The sequence below is a fragment of the Perca fluviatilis genome, chromosome 4 (genome assembly GCF_010015445.1).
Source record: "Perca fluviatilis chromosome 4, GENO_Pfluv_1.0, whole genome shotgun sequence".
NCBI classification, from domain to species: Eukaryota; Metazoa; Chordata; class Actinopteri; order Perciformes; family Percidae; genus Perca; species Perca fluviatilis.
Genome location: NC_053115.1, coordinates 14668566 through 14688795, shown reverse-complemented (window position 1 = coordinate 14688795; position 20230 = coordinate 14668566). Strand labels below are relative to the sequence as shown.

Below are 20230 nucleotides of genomic sequence, written 5' to 3'. Positions count from 1 at the left end.
AAAATCACACTGAAATGTTCAGAACTCTATACATACATGATGGGGACGTGGCAGAACTATTTACTTTAGTGAAAACGTTGCTAAAAAGTAAAACTTTTTATTGCACTTTTATATAAACTAGGTTTACAGAGTGCCTAAGTATGACCAAAACAAACAAGAGATAATAAAAGTAATAATAAACATGTAATAATATAATCAAAGACAAGCTAGAATTGTTAGAAGAATAACTTGAGCGTTATTGCTGCAGTGTTGATTAAGCACACTTTGCCGGCAGCGCTAGAGAGCCTATCTCAGGGCAGTTGGTTACAGATTAAAAACAACACAAAGATCCGTATAAGATGCAGTTAGTACACTTAGATACAGCACCATTCAAGACACATGGCAATAAACTTACATTTTCACCTTAAAGGAACTCCACAACAAAAAAATCTTTCAGACATTTACAGCTAATAATTAATTGGTTGCACCCAACTGCATACCATTATTCTTAGACAAATATTTATTTAAGGTGTGTATAAATGTTACTGTGGAAATGTCAGACAGATCCATCCCTTAACTGTGACTGTGAGCTTAAGGAATTGTTTGGTCTGTAAAATGTTTCAATGAGCAACAGGATGTTCTGGTCCATTTTTTCACAAAGTGTAGCCTATACCTTACTGACATGAAAATGTCAGATGACAATAAGCACATTGGACAATCTAAACACCCACAGAAATGACCTGGATAACTTAGGGCATGTGTAAAAATCTACCAGGGATGTTGGAAATATTGTCATCAAAACACAGACAGTGCAGTCTAGTAAATCTCTTGGTGCCATAGAAACGCCATCCTAACTCATGTGCTACAGAGGTTATGTTTTGACTGGATTCCCAAAATATGGCAGGGCTCACACAAGCAAAATGTAAACAAGGGAAAAGGACAGTGGTGTAGTCTAATGTATTGTAGTGGGTATACTGTAAATGTATTGGCCTATATATATGGGTGAGAATCTGCCTTTGGGGGAGGGGGGCATATCATATTGGGGGGGGGGTCTGGGTGTCCTCCCCCAGGGTTATTTTGAGTGTCAAAGACTTCATTTCCTGCATTCGGATAACTTTTATTCACCAGTTTATGGTGGAAAAACCTTTATTTAGCCTATGCGAAGAAGAAAAACAGATGACAATTCTAAATATATCAAATATATAATGGAAAGTATGTTGTTGCGTGTCATTGAGCATTTTTAAGAGGGAATATGGAAATCCTGGAGCTTTCTTAGTGGGTATACTGCGTATACCTGCGTATCACGTAGACTACACCACTGGAAAAAGATAATCCTGTGCCACATTTATCCAAACTTTTTTGTAACATTCTGCTTTTGTGTATGTCTTTATATACACTATATGTTTGTATATGCTAAATATGTGTTATTTAAGGTTAGTAGCAGTAAGAAATGTTGCATTGAAAGAGAAGAAACTGAAGTGAAGAACTGTGTTACTGCTGGTTTAGCTTTAACTTAAACTTGAATCAATAAATAATAATAACTGCAGTCCTTTTTTTAAAAGAAGGAAAGAAATATATATATTTAAAAACAATTACCAAGATCAGCAGCAGCTGCCCACATTATACAGCTTGTGTGACTAGGGTGGATTGCTTTATGACGCAAACCAGTACGAGAAGACTGTTGGGGCAAAGACTTACGGAGTTTCTCGCAAAAAATGCAGCTGGAAACAAAAAAATTAACACATGTTTTTTGCAGACAAGCACAAAAGAAAATAAATGCACATGTGGTGATGCCTGGTACGGAGAAGTGGGCGAATGGTTATCTTTAACATAAAGCAATGGGGTTTATGGGAAATGTGATTTTATTTTGAGAAATGTGTAAGATAAATCGTTAGTCTCAAATAGGCTTATTCTTCAATTACTTTCCAAAGCAATTCAAAAACTGTAATGGTACTTTTGTTGTGGTAAACAACATTTAAAGATATCTAATTTCAGAATCAGAATCAGAAAGGGCTTTATTGCCAAGTACGTTTTTTGCACATACAAGGAATTTGTTATGGTGTTGTTGGTGCATATCACACATTCTCAAATATAAGAAGGATAAACGAATATAAACAATATAAGTATTGTATATTGTTGTGTGCACTAATGTCTCACGAGAAACACCAGTTTTGACTTTTGCATTGCTGTAGCAGTGAGACATAACTTTATCTCTGGTAAGGTTGTAATATATCAACACACCTATCTACTGTACGGCTGTTGACTGGAACAATAAAGTTTCCTGATAAAGACTTGACACCTGCTGATAAGTGATGCCAGCCAGCAAGAGTAGACCACAGAGGTTCTACTTCGACTTCAATGAATAAAATACTGTATATCCAAAAGGGAAAAAGATGTTTCTTCAGATGATAAGAAATATTCACTGCATCTTCTTTCTATTTTTCTCTTTCTCTCCTTTCTGAGGGCATACTGGAAGAAGATACCTACATCCCACAATCAGTTTTCTGACTTGAGTTATCTCTGTATTTTATACACAACAATATTCCCTTATCTGTTAACCATGTTGTGTTTCATTCAAACCTCCTGGCACTTCCCCTCTGCATGTTTACCATGTAAACTCAGGTGCATTCAGGGTGCGCTCAGAGTTAAATTTAGGACGCTGGAATTGCCTCGCCTGTTCTGTAGAGAGGCTTTGGGTTGCCACATGACCAGTTGTCTTGAACGCCCCTCGCTCAGTTGGTGAAAGCTGTGCAAGGCATTTGTTTCGGTTGTGAATCGTGGCGAGCATCTGAGTATAAGCAGGCGACTGACAACATAAGTGAGTAGTTTTGTTTGTTTTGTTTATATGAACAAACAGAAACTAACATTACCGTTTTCTTCTTTTAACGAACATATGTTAATGAGTTGGTGAAGTCGGACAGGCTGGCAAGCTGGACAAGCTTGCTCACTTGAGTGTTAGCTAGCTAACGTCAATTTAGCCATGAAGATGGTGATAACGTTGCTAGCTAACGTTACTTTTTCCTCTTTCGTTATTATTCGTAATGTTTCGTTATTGAAGTTAATTTGAACTGACTCTTAAATGTGTTTAAATGTACAACTGCGCTGCCCTGGCTGTGAATAGCTAACATGAAGTATGTCAGTGAAGAAAATTGTGATATTTTTTGGATTGATCGTGATCTTACAAGGCTGTTACTGTAACGTTACTACACCTAGGGTACACTGTGTTATCTAGACTAGCTAGAGGATATATTGTGTAACGTTACACCAAAGATGTTGCAGATTTTGCACACAAAAAAAACATGGTAAAGGCGAGAAAGTTTACATTTTTACCGTTACAGCTGTGACGTAACAGCAGCTTTTTCAACTCTATTTTGTCAGAAATGCATCTGACAAATGCCAGCTGGTCAATAAACCTGCAGTATATGAAGAGCCTGTAATTTCTCAATACCTGGGAATATTATAGTGTAGAAAAATGTTATTTGAAGTTTGTGAAATCACTTCACATATAGTACTTTACAGAGGAATGTTGTAACCATATACTCCTTGTTGTGCACCACAAACCACAGGTTTTTAAAAGGTATTGATTATGTGTTCAGTTGTGACATAGTGTTACATTTCACTCTTTCTGGTATTTACATGTTTAAAAGCCTTAAATGTAACTGTGTTTTAATATGACTTTCTGCAATCTTTTGAGTAAGGCACATTGAGCATTGAACATTTTCTCTTCTAAAAATGTAGAGACCCTATCTAAACAGTAGGAGATTATTATTCACCCCCTGAACTCTTGGAGTTAGCATTTGTCTGGCTGCTGGCTGGCATGCTGTCTCTGTGAAAGATAACCCCGATCAGTAATCTTAATGGCCACTGTTGATGATGATAAGACGGGTGCAATTGATTTATAACGCAGAGCTCCTCCACATGCTATCTGTCATTTTATGTGTGACCTGTAAGTAATGTTTTTTTGTTACCACACCACTTAGCCTACACTACATTTTAAAATGTCCTTTCCCAGGGAAAGTTTGTGCTTCTAATTTTGGTCACATGATTCAGTTAAAAGTGAGATCTGTATTATTTATCCTTCCAGTTAGTCACAGATCTTTCCTCATAAAACAGCCCCATATAGATGTTTTCCACAGCTTTGAGACATTTCATCATCTTTCTTGATTCAGGTTGTATTTAAATTCTGTAGTAAACCTTTTTTCAAAATATTAAACTTGTATACACACAATGTTCTCAAGTTCACTTTAGAGTCCAATCTACTGTTGAAATGTCACGTTTCAAATATTAACAAAAGGCTGTACTGTAAGAAACAACATATCCTGCATTTTTTTATCTATCTAGCTATAGACAAGTAGTTAATGAAAAAATAATGAAATACACTGAATAATCTGCACTCATGGACATGTGAGAAAAGGTCTTTCGATATCATTTGGCTTGTGATATGTAAGAACATTCCTTCCTTGATTCAGGTTGGAGTCATAACTTTTTTCTTAATTGTCAAAGTGCCATGGTATTGTCAACAGAAGAAGACAAGGTCCTCTAATTTAATGATAATACGTTTCAGTCAGTTTCTTAATTGTATGCCGGACAAACATTGTTTACTAAAATGGAGTTACACATCTATCTACTAACATTTCTGTGGTAAGAGAAGAGGGAACTGAAGCTCGGCCCTCCTCTTGCTCTCTGTTCACTCCCCCTGAGCTGGTTGGCTCATTTTGTAGGTTGAAGTAACTGCTGGTAGTTCAGTTCAGCAGGAGCTGAAGCATTTAAAGGCTCAGTTGGTCATTAACAGGAACACACGTTGGCTGTAAAGAGAGAGCAGGTTTGGCCATCCACTGTATGCTGGGAAAAAAAACTGTATATCAGACTTTAAGTAAAAAAAGAAACCTGCACACAACGGCATGTCTTTTTTTTTTTTTTTAACCAGCTATCGATGTTATGCTCACTGTGTCCACACAGCAGTGACAGAACATGTATTAAATAGGATTATTTTTAATTAATTATTTAAAGGGGTGGTAGAATGATTATAAAGGGTATTTCACAATGTTCCTTAAGGTCTCCTAATATGGTATGTAACATTGGTTGGGCTGAAAATTGGCAGACTGCTTTTTTTATGGGCCCTTAAAGGTGAATTATACTAGCCGCTCAAAATTATGTAATATCCTGTCAGCGTGCCCGATTTATGGCGCGCGAGCAGAGCAGGGCTCTTTTTTTTTTTTTTTTTTCAGAAGCGCTCGACAAAGCGGAAACAGGAGGCCTGAACGAGTTTGCCGACAACCGGATACCAAGACTCTCAGTGACTGCAAGTCTCTCTTGTAAACTTACTGGGTTAAGATGAGCTCTTTTATGGTGAATGAAAGGCTTGATCCGACGAAGTAGGTCATTCAATCAAATCGAAGCATTGATGTCAATGCTGCTGCCAGTTCTGCCGTTGTTTACCTTTTTCTTCTTCTTCTAGTCCGTAGAAAGAGCAATGTCGGTAGCCTTTGCTCATTAGCGCCACCGCTGTTCAGGAGAAGACTGCAACTAGTGCCGCGACCACCAGCGCAGGTATAAATAGTCACGGCGATTTCATGACGTCACATATGCACGCGCCAGCTGGGCTGCAGTTACTGTAAAACACGCTTTACCCTGATGTTCTTACCCTAACCCTGACCAATCTCATGCCTAAACCTAACCAACCCAACCAACAAAGGCAACAAGTACTATCCAATCAGAGGCAGAGTAGGGCTGGTCATGCTTTCGCCATCATAGGAAAAAGAACATTGTTAACCCAGAGATCCCATTTAATATTGAGTGGAAAGGCAGACAGCAACTCGTGTCATTTGATGCAGGTTATTTGACGGCCGTAGCACACGCCAAACATGTCATACTGACAAAAAAATCGTAGTCAAGGTGCAGAAGCTTGCATGTGAAGAGTATAAAAAAAGTATGCTTTTCTGAAAAGTTGATGCATGACAACGCTGAGAAATAAAACAATAGCATATCCTGAAGTTAAGACACTGCCAGTAAAAGAGCTTACATAGAAATCAATTGGTGCAGCAGGTGTTCTGAAGGGTGTCATGCACTGCTTGTGTGTGTTGCCTTTAACCCTCCAAAGAAGTTTAGTAATTCACAGTCTGCTTGGCAAAATAAAAAAAAAACTAAGAAATCCCACAGGTTGTATTTCACTTTTTTTTTTTCTGTGGAACTTCAGTAACTTGTTCGTAAAAATTCTTTGAAATATGCTTTCTGTTTAGCCTGGATGCCAGCCGAACTTAGCCCACAACATTTGAGGTCGGGAAGTTCCCATATATTCTGACTACAATCGGAGTATGACGACATCAGGCTACTTTCTGTTTGATTCACTGTGAAATTTTATTTTTTTTCTCAACTTAATTCCCAGAACATCAGTGCAATGCTGCTTCTCAGACGCTGCCACAGCCTGACTCGATTCGGCCATCTCAACACTCAAAGGTACAGCACTGTAACAAACGGGTGTTATACCAGACATTTACTCTGCCTGCAGTTAGGTTTTGTCTGGTCCGAGCTACATCCAGTCAAAGGGCTCTGTTTAATGAAGGATACTAAAACAGCCAACTAAAGCTGTGTTTTAGCAAATTAAGTTGATTTTTCATTCTTTGTCTTACATTTTTGTGACCAACACAACCTGACTTATGGTGTCCATCCCCTTTTCTTTTATCGTCTTTTATTCCTTTTGTGAATACACCAGAATTGTACAGTTATTCTTGAACATACAGATCTAATGAGCTCGGCTTGATGTGCATAAAAGTTACATTTCCATTTTCTTTATTTCATAAGGCATCAAGTGGCACCTGCTGTGGCGTCTTGTGCAGTTCGTCTCTGGAGCAGCAGCAGTGAGGACCAGAGATGGTACCAGCGTGCCCATAGGCCCAGCTGGAGACATGCACTGGCAGGACTGCTGGCTGGTACCGGAGCTGTACTGGTTTATGGACTCCACCACCACAAGGTCAGGAGGAGATTATTCTCGCTTTGCCAGACCTTCCTCCGCAGCACTGCGGAGGAGGGTCTGGCTAGTCCACACAGCATTCCGGAATGGGAGAAAAAAGTGCTCTGGTTTATTGGCATTTCTTTAAACCAATCACAATCGTCTTGGGCGGCCGGTTTTCACGTGCTCAGCCATGACCGGCGATCGGCAGGTCAGTCTGACATATGCCGGTCAGTGCTACAATTAACTGACAACATAAGTTATACGAGTTACAGTTCTCAAGGACGCACGCACACACGGACGCGACAGCACAGTCTCTATTTCCTTTCTCTCAACTTTTCCGCCGTGTGTCGCGTGTACCCACTCGCGGTGTGAAGCGCGTATCTGCGCTATTCTCACACATGTAGGGAACCTTGTGAATTAACCTGCAACATGTCAGCTGTTTGGAAATTCTTCAGCGTGTGTGCAGAAGATGAAAAGTTTGCAATATGCAACACCTGCGAGGAAAAAGTAGGGCGTGGAGGGACGACACCAAAAACCAAAATCAAATTTTTTTTTGTTGGATAGTGGATGTGAAAAGAAGGAAATGGTTCTAACATTTCACTTTAGATGTGTGTGAATTTCCCACACCAGGAGTAATTTATATAGTTCTATTTTATAGTGATCCATTATCTGTTAAAGAAAAGATAGATTGTGTGTGCTGTAAAGTGGTTAGAAAAAATTTAATCGGAATCGGCTAAAATCTGTATCGGCTGGCCTAACTCAAAGAAAATCGGAATCGGCCTAGAAAGTTGTAATCGGTGCATCTCTACTCAAAATGGATCAAGTGTTGATCTAGAGCAGCACAGTGTAAATGTGCAGTATACGGTTCAATCTCAATTATTTAGTTGTTATTAAGTTTAAACGGTTCAATAACATTAAATTTAGAATAAGAAGAATGTGCCGTGTTCCCTCTCAGTTACACCCTGTTAATGATTCTATTTACAGCGAGGGCGGTAACCTGTAATCTGTTGGTTCTCAGTGTCCGCTCTTTTGTCAATTTTCCCTCCCACATCTTTTGTGACTCAACATGCAAACACATTTTGAGCTGAGCAGATGATTAATCTCTTCAGAGGAAAGAATGGGAAGAATATGCTCCGTTGTAGCAACCATGAGTTTGTAACTGTATATTGTTACATTGTAACAGGACTTTCAGTCTGTGTGTCCTATCCAGAGGCTGTTTAAAAGATATTTATAACATTCGCACATCAGGACCAACACCTAGCCCAGTGGTGTCGGCATGTGCAAACATGAGAACACACACTGCCCCTGCTGTTGCAGCCAGTTTATAAAACCTTAATAGTGACCTATAAGTACAGTTGCAAAGTGATTACAGAAGAATCCAAATTACCTTTCAGTCACAATTGTACTAAGCAAAATGTAATTATTCAACATGCTCTTTTCAAGTGTTCCAGACTAGATTCCTGGTTTCCAGTCGCCTTCTCTTTCAAATGTCCTTTTTGATAGATCTCCAAACTGATGCTTCCTCCCTTCTCTCCGGTGCAGGCTGAGCAGGAAGACACCATTACAGTTCAAACCTTAGAGAAGACCTCAGCTCTTCCCATCTTCAGCCAGGAAGAGGTCACTAGTCACCGCTCTCTGGAAGATGGCGTGTGGGTCACCTACAAAGGTGGCGTCTATGACATCACTGAGTTTGTGGCCATGCATCCTGGTGGGGATAAAATCTTGCTGGCGGCAGGTGGAGCCCTTGAACCCTTCTGGGCACTGTATGCTGTACACAACCAGGAGCATGTGCTGGAAATGCTCTCAGAGTATAAGGTGGGCCGATTCTTGGTTTCTGTAATTTAACTAAATCACAGAAAAAAAAGAAGAAAAAATGAAATATACTGCAGACCTTAAGTCAAAGTGTCAGCCATTACTGACTTCACTGATTTGAAATGTAACAATGCAACACATCCAGTGAGCAGCTTCACCTTGCAAAGCTCTCTAGCTTTGAGTTACACCTCTAGCTGAAAAATAGAACTGAAATAATAGAGTAGAAAACCCCCACACTTATCAGCTAGAGAAAAAAGGCAGGCAGTAAAATGATTGCCCAGTCTGTCGCTTGTAAACATCCATCAGTTTACAGACGGAGTTTCTGATTCAACTTTGCACGGCACACACTGCTTTAACACAAGTGCTTTAACTTGCTTTAAGTGCAATTCAGTCACAATGCACATTACAACAACCGAGCAATTGTATTTAGTATACAATCCATTAAATGTGCTGTAGCAATGTGAACACGTGGCAGCGTTTTAGCAGGGGATGTCTGTTGAATTTATCCTTAAATGAACTATTTATTTTGTCTGTCTTGCACTTGATCACTGAAGACGCATATGAAAAGGTCTACTGCGCACTGTATACTAAGGTACCGCTGTAGGCTAAATACTGGCACTCCCTCAAGTGGTCAGTAAGAAAAAAAACACTTTGCTGATGTTTGTCTTGTGGAGTTTCACAGAACACAGTTCTTCGTCTTTCTTTGCCTTTGATTAGCATTTTAGGCCATTTGAGATGAATAGAAACGTTCCGCTGAAAATATGTAATAGCTCGTAGCGTTGAGTCCCATGTGGTCTAACACAACCTGTGTCTGGTTAATACAAGGTTGGTGAGCTGAGGGCAGAAGACCTGAAGAAGCAGCAGGCCGTTCAGACATTGGACCCCTACTCCTCTGACCCCGAGCGTCACCCCGTCCTGCGCGTCAACAACCTCAAGCCCTTCAATGCTGAGCCGCCTCCTGAAATCCTCTCTGACAGCTTCATCACCCCCTCTGCTATCTTCTTCAAAAGAAACCACCTGCCAGTTCCTCGGGTGGACCCGGCTTCATATCAGCTGCACGTAGAGGGACTACCTGGAGTGCTGACGCTGTCTTTGGAAGACTTAAAGACTCGATTCCCCAAACACACTGTCACCGCCACGCTGCAGTGTGCCGGTAACCGCCGCTCTGAGATGAATCAGGTCAAGCAGGTGAAAGGACTGAACTGGGGCATTGCTGCGATCAGTAATGCTACATGGGGCGGTGCGAGGCTCAGGGATGTGCTGCTGGCTGCTGGCTACGGGCCCGAAGTGGCCCAGCGGGCTTTCCATGTTCAATTTGAAGGACTGGACAAAGACATAACCGGGACTACCTACGGTGCCTCCATCCCTCTAAACAAGGCAGTTAGCGAGGAAGGTGATGTGTTGCTGGCTTATGAAATGAATGGCGAGGATCTCCCTGCTGACCACGGCTACCCCGTCCGCGTTGTGGTGCCAGGCACGGTGGGTGCACGCAATGTTAAATGGCTGGGGAAGATCATTGTGAGTGCGGAAGAAAGCAGCAGCCACTGGCAGCAGAATGACTACAAGGGTTTCTCCCCCGGGACGGACTGGGACACAGTGGACTTCAAGTCTGCTCCGGCCATCCAAGAGCTGCCCATTCAGTCAGCCATTACCACGCCGGCAGACGGTGCTGTGGTCAATCGCAGTTTGGAAGAGGTGACGGTGAAGGGTTACGCCTGGAGTGGCGGAGGCAGAGAGGTGGTACGCGTAGATGTTTCTATGGATGGAGGAAAGACGTGGCAGGTGGCCCAGCTGAGGAGCAGTGAGAAGGGACAAGCACCTGAACCCTCTCCCCCACCGGGACGAGCCTGGGCCTGGAAGCTGTGGGAGCTAACGGCGCCTCTTCCTCCCGAGGCTCAGGAGTTGGAGATAGTTTGCAAGGCGGTTGACAACAGTTACAACATGCAGCCGGACACAGTTCCTCCCATCTGGAATCTGAGGGGCGTGCTGAGTAACGCCTGGCACAGAGTGAAGGTGAACATCCGAGAAGATTAGAGCGAGGAATAGACTCCGTGGGTTGATCCACATTCAGAATTCAAAAGGTTTACGCCTGAAGCCGAGTCATCAGAGAGTAGACGTTGTTTAAAATCTGCCACTGAGACTAAGCAGAAAATACAGCAGGATTTGAAGCAATCATGTTGCCTGTGAGATTTGAGATACCTAGAACAAAGCTAAAGGCTGTAAATAACCAAAATATGTCCAGTTTTTATCTTGTGATCATTACACTACACTACATGTGAGCCTGTTAATTCTCTGATTTGTAGAAAAGAAAAAATATATTATTAATATATATATTATTATATATTTTTGTAATCGGGATTGACAGTCCTAATGCTGAAGATGTGCACATTATATTAAAATTGTTGAATTAATTGTGTGATTAACATGCATCATAATTAAAAACCCTAATTTTAAGTCATATGCAATCTAATTGATATGTAGAGAAGTTTATTATGTAGTCATTACTTTAAGAAAAGGCTACTACAATTGCATGCATTGTTCACTTTACTAGTTCCAGTCTGAGCAACCGGAGTTTACTCAGACTGGAACTTGGAAGTTTAAACAAAACCTAGCATTTGTTTATCTGCAGCTGTGGCTTTGCTGATTAATAATATTTTATAAGTGATACGATAATTAAAAAAAACTTTTGATTAGCTTAAAGGAGCTTACTAGCTTGGTTTGTAAATCATAGGTGAATTGTGACCCTCGCCATGCAGTTTGTGGAGCTGCCCCCCCCCCCCCAACTGTTTTAAAGTTGGTATAAAGTAGCACACCTCACTATCATGTCCAGCCGCAGTTCTACCACAACACTACAGCACACTGCAGAAGTCAGGGCACTGCTTGACCACAGTTGTGACTACACTGTGTTTTGTGTCAAATGTAAATTATTGTTGAAGATGATAAAGAGCTCTAATTTTACACTGACAAGTGTCCGTGCCATACAGCACTTCTTAGATTAGAGGAAATGAGAAGTAGTTTTAAGTAGATTTAAAGACATTTGCTAAACATAACCCCACCTTGCTGTGTTGCTCAGCTTTGCAGCGCTTACGTTTTTCCACTCACTGTGATTAAATACGTCAACTGGAGATCCCGACTGGCAGGCAAACTACAGTTTTTATATTTAATGAAAGACAATTTCATTTAACAGATTTATTTTTCTTCAAGGGTAATAGGAAAAAATGCATTAAGAGTATTACTAATTGTAAAAAATAAAGTATATTTAATTAACAGTAGTATTTTCTTTACTGTTAGAATATAATTGTATGCACCCACTGACATTGATTTTTTTCAAAAGAGAAATCCTCAACAGAGAGGTTTCTAGCTCCATATTAACTTACAGTGTGCATATCTACAGTATGGTTAACATTTCAATTCCCCTTTTGTATAAACTAAAAAAACTGCACTGGACTTTTTCACATTTTTATTCATCTTCAATTGTGTTTGTGGTTTGCTTACTGTGAACTCTTGGAAGTGCCACTTCAGGGAAATAGTTCAAAGCCCCACAGTATAAATTAGGTTACATACAAGATGACATCACTTTCACATGTTGGTGATAGATTTGGTTGTTTTGAAAGCTGAAGTTTTCTTTGCTAAAATTCAGTAGCTGTCAGCATCAGATCAAGATGCAGTTGCTGACTCCTCTGAAATCCTAAAAATAAAAAGAAAGCTGTAACAGTTCTTACCATATTTTATAAATTACGTAAATCTTCTCCTGCTGCTGCTGCTTCCCCAAAGTGGTAACCGAGGAAACAGGATACAAAGTGACTCCGACAGCCTTCTGAAAAAAGATGTTGCAGCTGGCAGGAAGGTGAACAGGGCCAAGGAGTCCAGGGGAGGACAGGATAATGTAAAAGATTAGATGTCAGGGCAAACAATAATTAGAGATATAAAAGAATGCAATACAATTTTGATGAAATATATAGTCTAATTAACCTGAGTAGTCCAAAACTACACTTAATTATCCTGCATTCAAGTCACAATCCATAATTTGTGTGATTTCTTAATGAACGTATGAACTGGGAGTCATGATGTTGTCACGATGAGTGGCCTTGGCCTTTTGTCCTGAATAGGATTAAACGATGCTCTTGGCACGTTGTTTTTTTATATAATTAAACCAGATATGTTCCGGGATTTCAATGCTGTGGGACTCATTTGTTTATGAGTGTCCCGGGGCTGCTGACCTATCGGGGAAGTTGGTTTGGCAATCATGTTTGTCATAAACTTTTCATTCTGATGTGTCTATGAGTCATAAATGACTAAAATTGCGCTAAGCTGTATTGCGGCGAACGGATAAAGAAAACACATGTATATGGTTCTGCAGTCGACGCAGACTGTGAGAATGTTTGTGTTCTGTTGGTTCCAGGCTCCTGAGTCCTGACGCTGCTATGTGTGTAGTGGAGTGCAACATGCACTACTCACAATGTCTTAGGAGAAATGACAGAAAGCGGAAGGAAAGCAGAGTCAGATAAATGTCCACTCACTTTAGTAGAAGATGAGACATTACACATTTGTGGTATCAAACTGGATCATTTGGACCAAATGTTCTACAGTCTCTGCTCACCCTTTGTTGGATCAAACATATACAGTATTATGCTGCTGTGTGATGTTCTGGATATACAGACCGCTAGTTTAGGTGTCAAAAGCAGCCTTGTTCATAAAAGCCTATACTGTACTTTCACTTCTTGCTTGTTCCTTCTTTCAGTTCCTTTCTTTCCGTTGTCAGAACAATTACACAATACAACTACACCAGAAACAGCTGCCTCTTACTGTATATTTCTCTCTAGGTCAGCAAATACAGAGACTTGTGTGACATTGGTGGTAAATGCAAACTAGTGCACTAAAGCTTTGGTTTATTTTCTCTGTATGGTAAATTGTGATACAGTACATGTGCAGCATGTAGACTGAAAGTTACCAAAGAAAGAAATGTACAAGAAAAAGCCGAACCTAATTGTATGAGTAGTTCTTATCTTAATTCTAATTTGCTAAATAATCCTTCAGCCTATTAACACCTGCTGTAGTTAGGGATTAATCTACAGCCTTTCAGGAGTTGGGTTTCCATAGATAGAATATGACAGAATCTTCCCTGTTGGAAAATTTTGATTTAAGTTCTGCTGTTGGCATGCAAAGACAAACCTTTAGTGTTAGTGTGTTGCCTCAGGTTTAAGTCTGCGGCCGTACAATGCCAACCATCCACCATGCATTCACATCTTGAGACCAGCTGTTTTGTCGGCTAATGCTACTGTAGCATTTCTACCAGTTCCACACACGACAGTCTGCTGTCATCTCAAATTTGGTAAAATACTGTACAAATGTCCCAACAAAGTTTCAAGTCTTTTTTTTGTTTTTGTGACAAACTTTTTGTTGAACAATTTGAACATTACATTACATTGAACATTACATTGCTTTGCCATTAAAGAATTTTAGTGAAAAAAAATATATATATATATATATATATACATACACACATACATAAAATATATATACACATATACAGACATGCATACATACATATACATACACATACACACACATTGTACACATAAGTAAATAGAAAGAGGAGAAATAGAAGACAGGAGAGTTTTAAGTCTTTTTGAGAATTTCATAGGATAATATCAATCTTCAGTCATAATAAATTCTGTAGACTTTTACATTGCTTTGGGTTTATAAGGTTTGTATAAAATCTACACCCGGGGGTTCTAACTTCATCAGAGATATGACACTGCAACAAGCAGGAATTGAATTTAGTCAGCCTAAACAGAACCTAACTTATTTCCTCTTTGACAAAAAATATTTTAAAACAAAAGGTTATATAATACATAAACACCCAAATGAACCCACTAGCATTATTGTTTAGATGTGATATACTGCATAAACAAATTTCTGATCATTTTGTGCCAGAATAAAAACAACAACAACAAAAAAACATTTATAAGGCAGCATCTTTAATTTTTTTTAACATACATTATATTAAACTCAAGAATTTCACTATAAACTCTAATCGTGAAGTTTTGGCCACTATGGGGAAGAAGAACTCCTCAACAAGCTGACAAACTAAAGCAGTTCAGACACAGAGCAACATTATCTATGGAGTCATGTTTCTGGCCACCTGATGAATTTAATTCCCCTGTTCACTCACTTCTTTTCTTTGTCAACTCCTGAAATTAACATCTGGGTGTTTTGCTCGCAAGATGTTAGACTTTCAAGCAAAGGTGCTCTGATCGTTACCGGCCGATATATGTTCTGAATAGTTTGATCGTTGGTGTCTTTAAAGGCCGATCAGGCAAGCAAAGGAAACCTCTTAAAGAAAGAGTGGAACATGTTGCAAGTGTTGCCTGCCAAGAAATAAAACAGTTGTCAATTCATGACACCATCTCATCTCATCATCTCATAATGTTAATACTTAACATAAAATAATGTTGAGAATAGTTCAATAAATAATGCTACACTATGTGATCGGTGATTGGTATTGACCGATACTGCTTCCAGAGTCCAATGATGGATCAATTTGTGTTTGAGTCGTAAACATAAATATTCGCTCAAATGGGATAGGTGTAAGCAATGCAGGAATGTGGAAGTGAAGGCCCATAATTGAACTGTGGTACATACCTGTAGGACCTGCGGTGCAACACCAGGGAATCAACACCAAGGCATTAACCCTGAGGGAATAACATAGGAGTGTTATAGTGATAGTTTCGCTCAGGGTTAATGACTTCTTTACAGAGAATGAAATGGTAGCTTGACCCTATAAACTGCCCGAGTGTGTCGACCACTGCTGCAGCTCCGTGTCCTCTCCCAACAGCTGTACAATTCACCAGCAGACAGCTTGGCTGCAGGTCAACTGGCTGCTCTTGTAATTCTCATTCTTGAGGGATGGATCATCATAGCCACAGGGCTGACTCATTTGCCGGGCTGAGTTTAAAATCTTCTGAAGCGCTCAGAGAACAAACAGTCTGCTGTGGGACTCTGCTGAGCACTTCGCAGGCTCTGAGCATCGGCCTGGGATTATTTGGGTCAGAAACTCTTGATGAAAACTTGAATATGGACTACACATGGCTGTTGCTGCTCAACCTCAGTGGAGCTATTTGTGCAGTGGTGCAATGGACAGAATTAGAAGAAGCAAAGGTAAGATGATAGTTTGCTTTTTAATTTGTTTAAAAATACATTCACAATTCACCTTATCTTAACGGCGAGTATATATGCAAGACATGCTACATAAATTGACAGAGAGCTTTATTGTCTGCCTCTGCATTCACAGGCCTATTTGAGGCAGTATGGTTACCTCAATGACCCCGCTGATCCACAGGACCCTTATTACCTGGAGGAGGTCATTGAAGCTCTCAGGTAAAATAGACTGATGGTTTCTCAAGGGGAAGCACAGTTAGCTACTTACAATACGTTTAGATGTATGTGAGGGTCCATGGAAACAATACTCCCAGATAGAGTGGAGGAGGATGTGAGCAGCCCTCAGTTTGCAGATGTTTGATCACCTCTTTTCTGCAGGGTTTTCCAGCGGGTGAATGATCTGCCTCCTACTGGAGAATTGGATGAAGCTACTCTGAATGTGATGAGACAGCCACGCTGTGGCTTGGAGGACCCCTTCAACAAGAAATTTCACAAATACAGACTGATGGGTGAGTCCAGAAAAAAATCCAGATTTTCCTCCTTCACAAAACTATCAGCTATGTTATTTCTATGTTTGCTTTGCATGTGCTTTGACGCAATAGTTATCTGTTAAAGGTACCTACGCTGTCCACATGTCCTGCAGTGTGAACAACGGTAAAAGTGTTTGTTGTTTTAACTTTGACAACTGTGAGGCATGTTGTCAGAAACTTGCAAGGTCTGGATCAGCAACAATATATCTGATTAATTTCAGACTTTTCAGCCTTTTAGAAAAGGAGAGGAAAGATCCAACGATCTATAAAGGCAGCATTTTTTTATAAGAAAGACTGCTGAGATGTTCCTCTCTGGTAGAAATACTGGTAAAGAAATACCTTTCCTTATTTAAAGTGCACACAAAGCATTATGAATCATTGGCTGTGATCCTTGCTATTCAATGATAAAAACACATCTATGAAACTAGGAACTACAAAGTAAAGTGATAAAGTTTCAGATTATTTTTTCCCCCCAAATGTGGTCTCACGGACAAATGTAGAACACTTTTAATGATGTTTTGTTGAAGTGACTCAGAATAAAGGATTCTTTTCTTACAGGTCGTTGGAGAAAGAGGAGTCTGACCTACCGCATCTACAATTACACATCTGACATGAAGAAGGCCGAGGTCAAGATGGCCATCAGCTCTGCCTTCAAGTACTGGAGTGATGTGACTGCTTTGAGCTTCAGAGAAGTCGGCTATGGGAGAGCAGACATAAAGATCCACTTCCACAAGAAAGACGGCTGCCCCGTCCCATTTGATGGCCGTGGTCAGTTTTCCATTAAAACATTTATATGTAGCTACTTTTGGGCCTACTGTCTCCTGAAACACTAACTCAACTGTTTATTTGTACCACCTGCAGGTCATGTACTCGCCCATGCTGAGTCACCAGAATCTGGTATTGTCCATTTTGATGAGGATGAGTTCTGGACCGAGGGAACATATTATGGTACTAATCTGCGTATTGTGGCTGCACATGAAATCGGCCACGCCCTCGGCCTGGGCCACTCTCAGTTCAGAAGCGCTCTGATGGCTCCAGTCTACTCTGGTTACCGTGCCAACTTCAGGCTGCATACAGATGATATCAGAGGCATCCAGATGTTATACGGTGAGTGCATCAAGAAGGCCCACTGGATTAGTTTAGCTGTCATTTTGGTATTGGCTGTATTGTATCGGTATTTGAGAATTTGCATAAATCAGTACCTGTAACTCGACCAGACACTTCATGTGATTGCATGACTTTAGATTTATTGTTTTTTATGTCAAAATAAGGAGAGTGTGCATTCATCCTAACTTCTCTGTTTTGTAGGCAAACGCATCACCAGCACTTCAGCCAGTCCAACACCCCCAGACAGTCTGGTTTCTGCAGAAAGCAGCCATGACACTGAGTACATCCCTAACCCCTGCACTGCCACACTGGATGCCATCATGTTAGGTATGTTACAGACTAGCTGTTGCTAGATAAAATTACCACCTGTGTGCATTGTAGACTGACTTTACATTAGACATAGACAACGTAATGTAAACTTAAAGGTCCCATGGCATGAAAATTTCCCTTTATGAGGTTTTTTAACATTAATATGCGTTCCCCTAGCCTGCCTATGGTCCCCAATTGGCTTGAAATGGTGATAGGTGTAAACCGAGCCCTGGGTATCCTGCTCTGCCTTTGAGAAAATGAAAGCTCAGATGGGCCGATCTGGAATCTTGCTTGTTATGAGGTCATAAGGAGCAAGGTTACCTCCCCTTTCTCTGCTTTGCCCGCCCAGAGAATTTGGCCCACCCATGAGAAAGAGGCATCATGGCTTTCAAACGAGAAAAGTGGCAGTTGGTCAAGGCCACACCCCCACCCTCCACCTTGCCCCTCCCTCTCTCCTCCTCAATAGCTACAGACACAGAAATGGCACATCCTAAGGAAAGCTCATTGTGGGACTGGCTCTAGTGGCTGTAATTCTGCACCAAGGCTGAATTTCGGGAAAGAGACTTCAGATACAGTATTAGGGGACCACTAAGGTCTATATAAAAGCATCCAAAGAGCACCATGTCATGGGACCTTTAAATTAGCACCATTTTGAACCACAATAAAGGTCAGAAAATGTTGTATTTTGATCTGTAATTTTTTTTAAAGGAACATGAGACAGCAGGTCCATCATTCAAAACAAGCTACATTAGTTCACTTGGCAATGGTGATTTGTTGACTTCTAGTCATTTTTCACGACAGGTTTACAGTATTTGGTCTATGACTGTGATGATATTAATCTTTCTACATCAGCATATCAACACTTTTGCTGTACCATCATACCAAGAAATTTGTAGCAGCAGGATCAGAAAGTGTGTCACAAAGACCTCACTGTATGTTTAATCAGGTCCATGGAGGCAAACCTTTGCTTTCAGTGGTGATTATGTATGGACGATCTCTGATCTGGGACACAACACACCAATAAAGATTGACATGCTGTGGAGGGCCCTCCCTGGAAACCTGAGTGCTGCTGTGCACTCTCAAAGATCCAACAAGACATACTTTTTTAAAGGTACAGTTGTCCTGTATACTCTAGTGTGTTCTTCTTCTTCTGTTGCTGTGAGTCCAGAATTTAAACGTGTGAATATTTATACTGTTTCTGGTCACAGGCGATAAAGTGTGGAGGTATACTAGGTTTGTGCTGGACTACGGCTACCCCAAATTGGTCAAACGGATCCCTCCTAATATTGATGCAGCCGTGTACCTAGAGAAGAACAAGAAGCTGGTCTTTATCAAGGTATCCAAACATGAGCAGCAGTTAAACATGTAAGTGCATCCTCATTTATCTTGCAGAAATCCTCAGTTTGTATCTCTTTGCTGTCTGCCTGTGTAGGGTTCATATCACTGGCAGTGGGATGAGCTGACATACAGCGACTTAAGTTTCTACCCCAAACCGCTCTCTATGCTCTTCACCGGAGTTCCGTCCAGTCCGGATGCAGCCTTCACGTGGACCAACGGCAAGATCTTCTTCTTTAAGGGAGATGAGTACTGGCGTGTGAATGAGCTGCTGAGGGTCGACAGAGGATACCCACTGAGCAAGAAGGAGCGCTGGATGCAATGCTAGGGTTCCACCATCAGGGGGCAGCATGTATCAAGAGGTCCACAGCAGGGGTACCGGTTCTACTAAAGAGGCAATTGACAACAGGCAACCTCAACAGCGGCGATTGATTGTGAATTGTCATCTACTAAGTAAAAATAAAATTGTGTGGGATCTGATTTTAACCAAGCTACTCCTAGCCTCCACGGCAGGCTTTTTTTAGGCTTACTCTTTGAGCACAAATGTGTGTTTGTGAAAATGATGTAAGCTTTTTGTATGATCTCAGGGAGAAACCAAGGGAGGCCTTCAGTTTTGTTTTTTTGTCTCCAACATATGTGTTGGATTATGTGTTAATTCTTTCAGTAAGATGTAATATGACGATGGGAGTGTGCACATTCTGTTCAGACATTTTGTTTAACCAATCATGCAACTTTTAAAAGTATGTTTAGTGCTCTTAAATGTCACTTAACACTTCCATTATCGCATGAATCACACTGGTCTGTCAGAAATCATGTGACTTTGATCAAATGTAACATTTTCTACAATTAAAGAAGACATACTGTCTGCTGTAAAATTGTCTTTCTGAATGCAGTTACCTGTCACCAATCAAAACACCACACAATAGAAGGATAGAAAAACATTTAACATTCCTTATGATGAAAGGCAAGTCTGTTCAGCAATGTGTTGTCTGCAAAGAAACTTTGGAAGCGCCATGGCAACCCCAACCAGTTGCAGAGTAGGAAA

General features: G+C 40.6%; 2 protein-coding genes across 2 annotated transcripts; both read left to right on the top strand.

Moving 5' to 3' along the window:
• Positions 1-2661: 2661 nt before the first annotated feature.
• Positions 2662-13454, top strand: suox (sulfite oxidase). Its single transcript, XM_039798600.1, has 5 exons — positions 2662-2797; positions 6365-6435; positions 6781-6949; positions 8474-8746; positions 9569-13454. Exons 2-5 carry the CDS (start codon positions 6377-6379, stop codon positions 10775-10777), a joined length of 1710 nt encoding a protein of 569 aa, XP_039654534.1. The 5' UTR covers positions 2662-2797; positions 6365-6376; the 3' UTR covers positions 10778-13454.
• A 2167-nt stretch (positions 13455-15621) lies between these two features.
• Positions 15622-20065, top strand: mmp19 (matrix metallopeptidase 19). The gene is made up of 9 exons (XM_039796507.1): positions 15622-15904; positions 16038-16123; positions 16283-16413; positions 16993-17202; positions 17296-17541; positions 17743-17868; positions 18797-18961; positions 19059-19186; positions 19283-20065. Exons 1-9 carry the CDS (start codon positions 15653-15655, stop codon positions 19511-19513), a joined length of 1575 nt encoding a protein of 524 aa, XP_039652441.1. The 5' UTR covers positions 15622-15652; the 3' UTR covers positions 19514-20065.
• Positions 20066-20230: the final 165 nt, after the last annotated feature.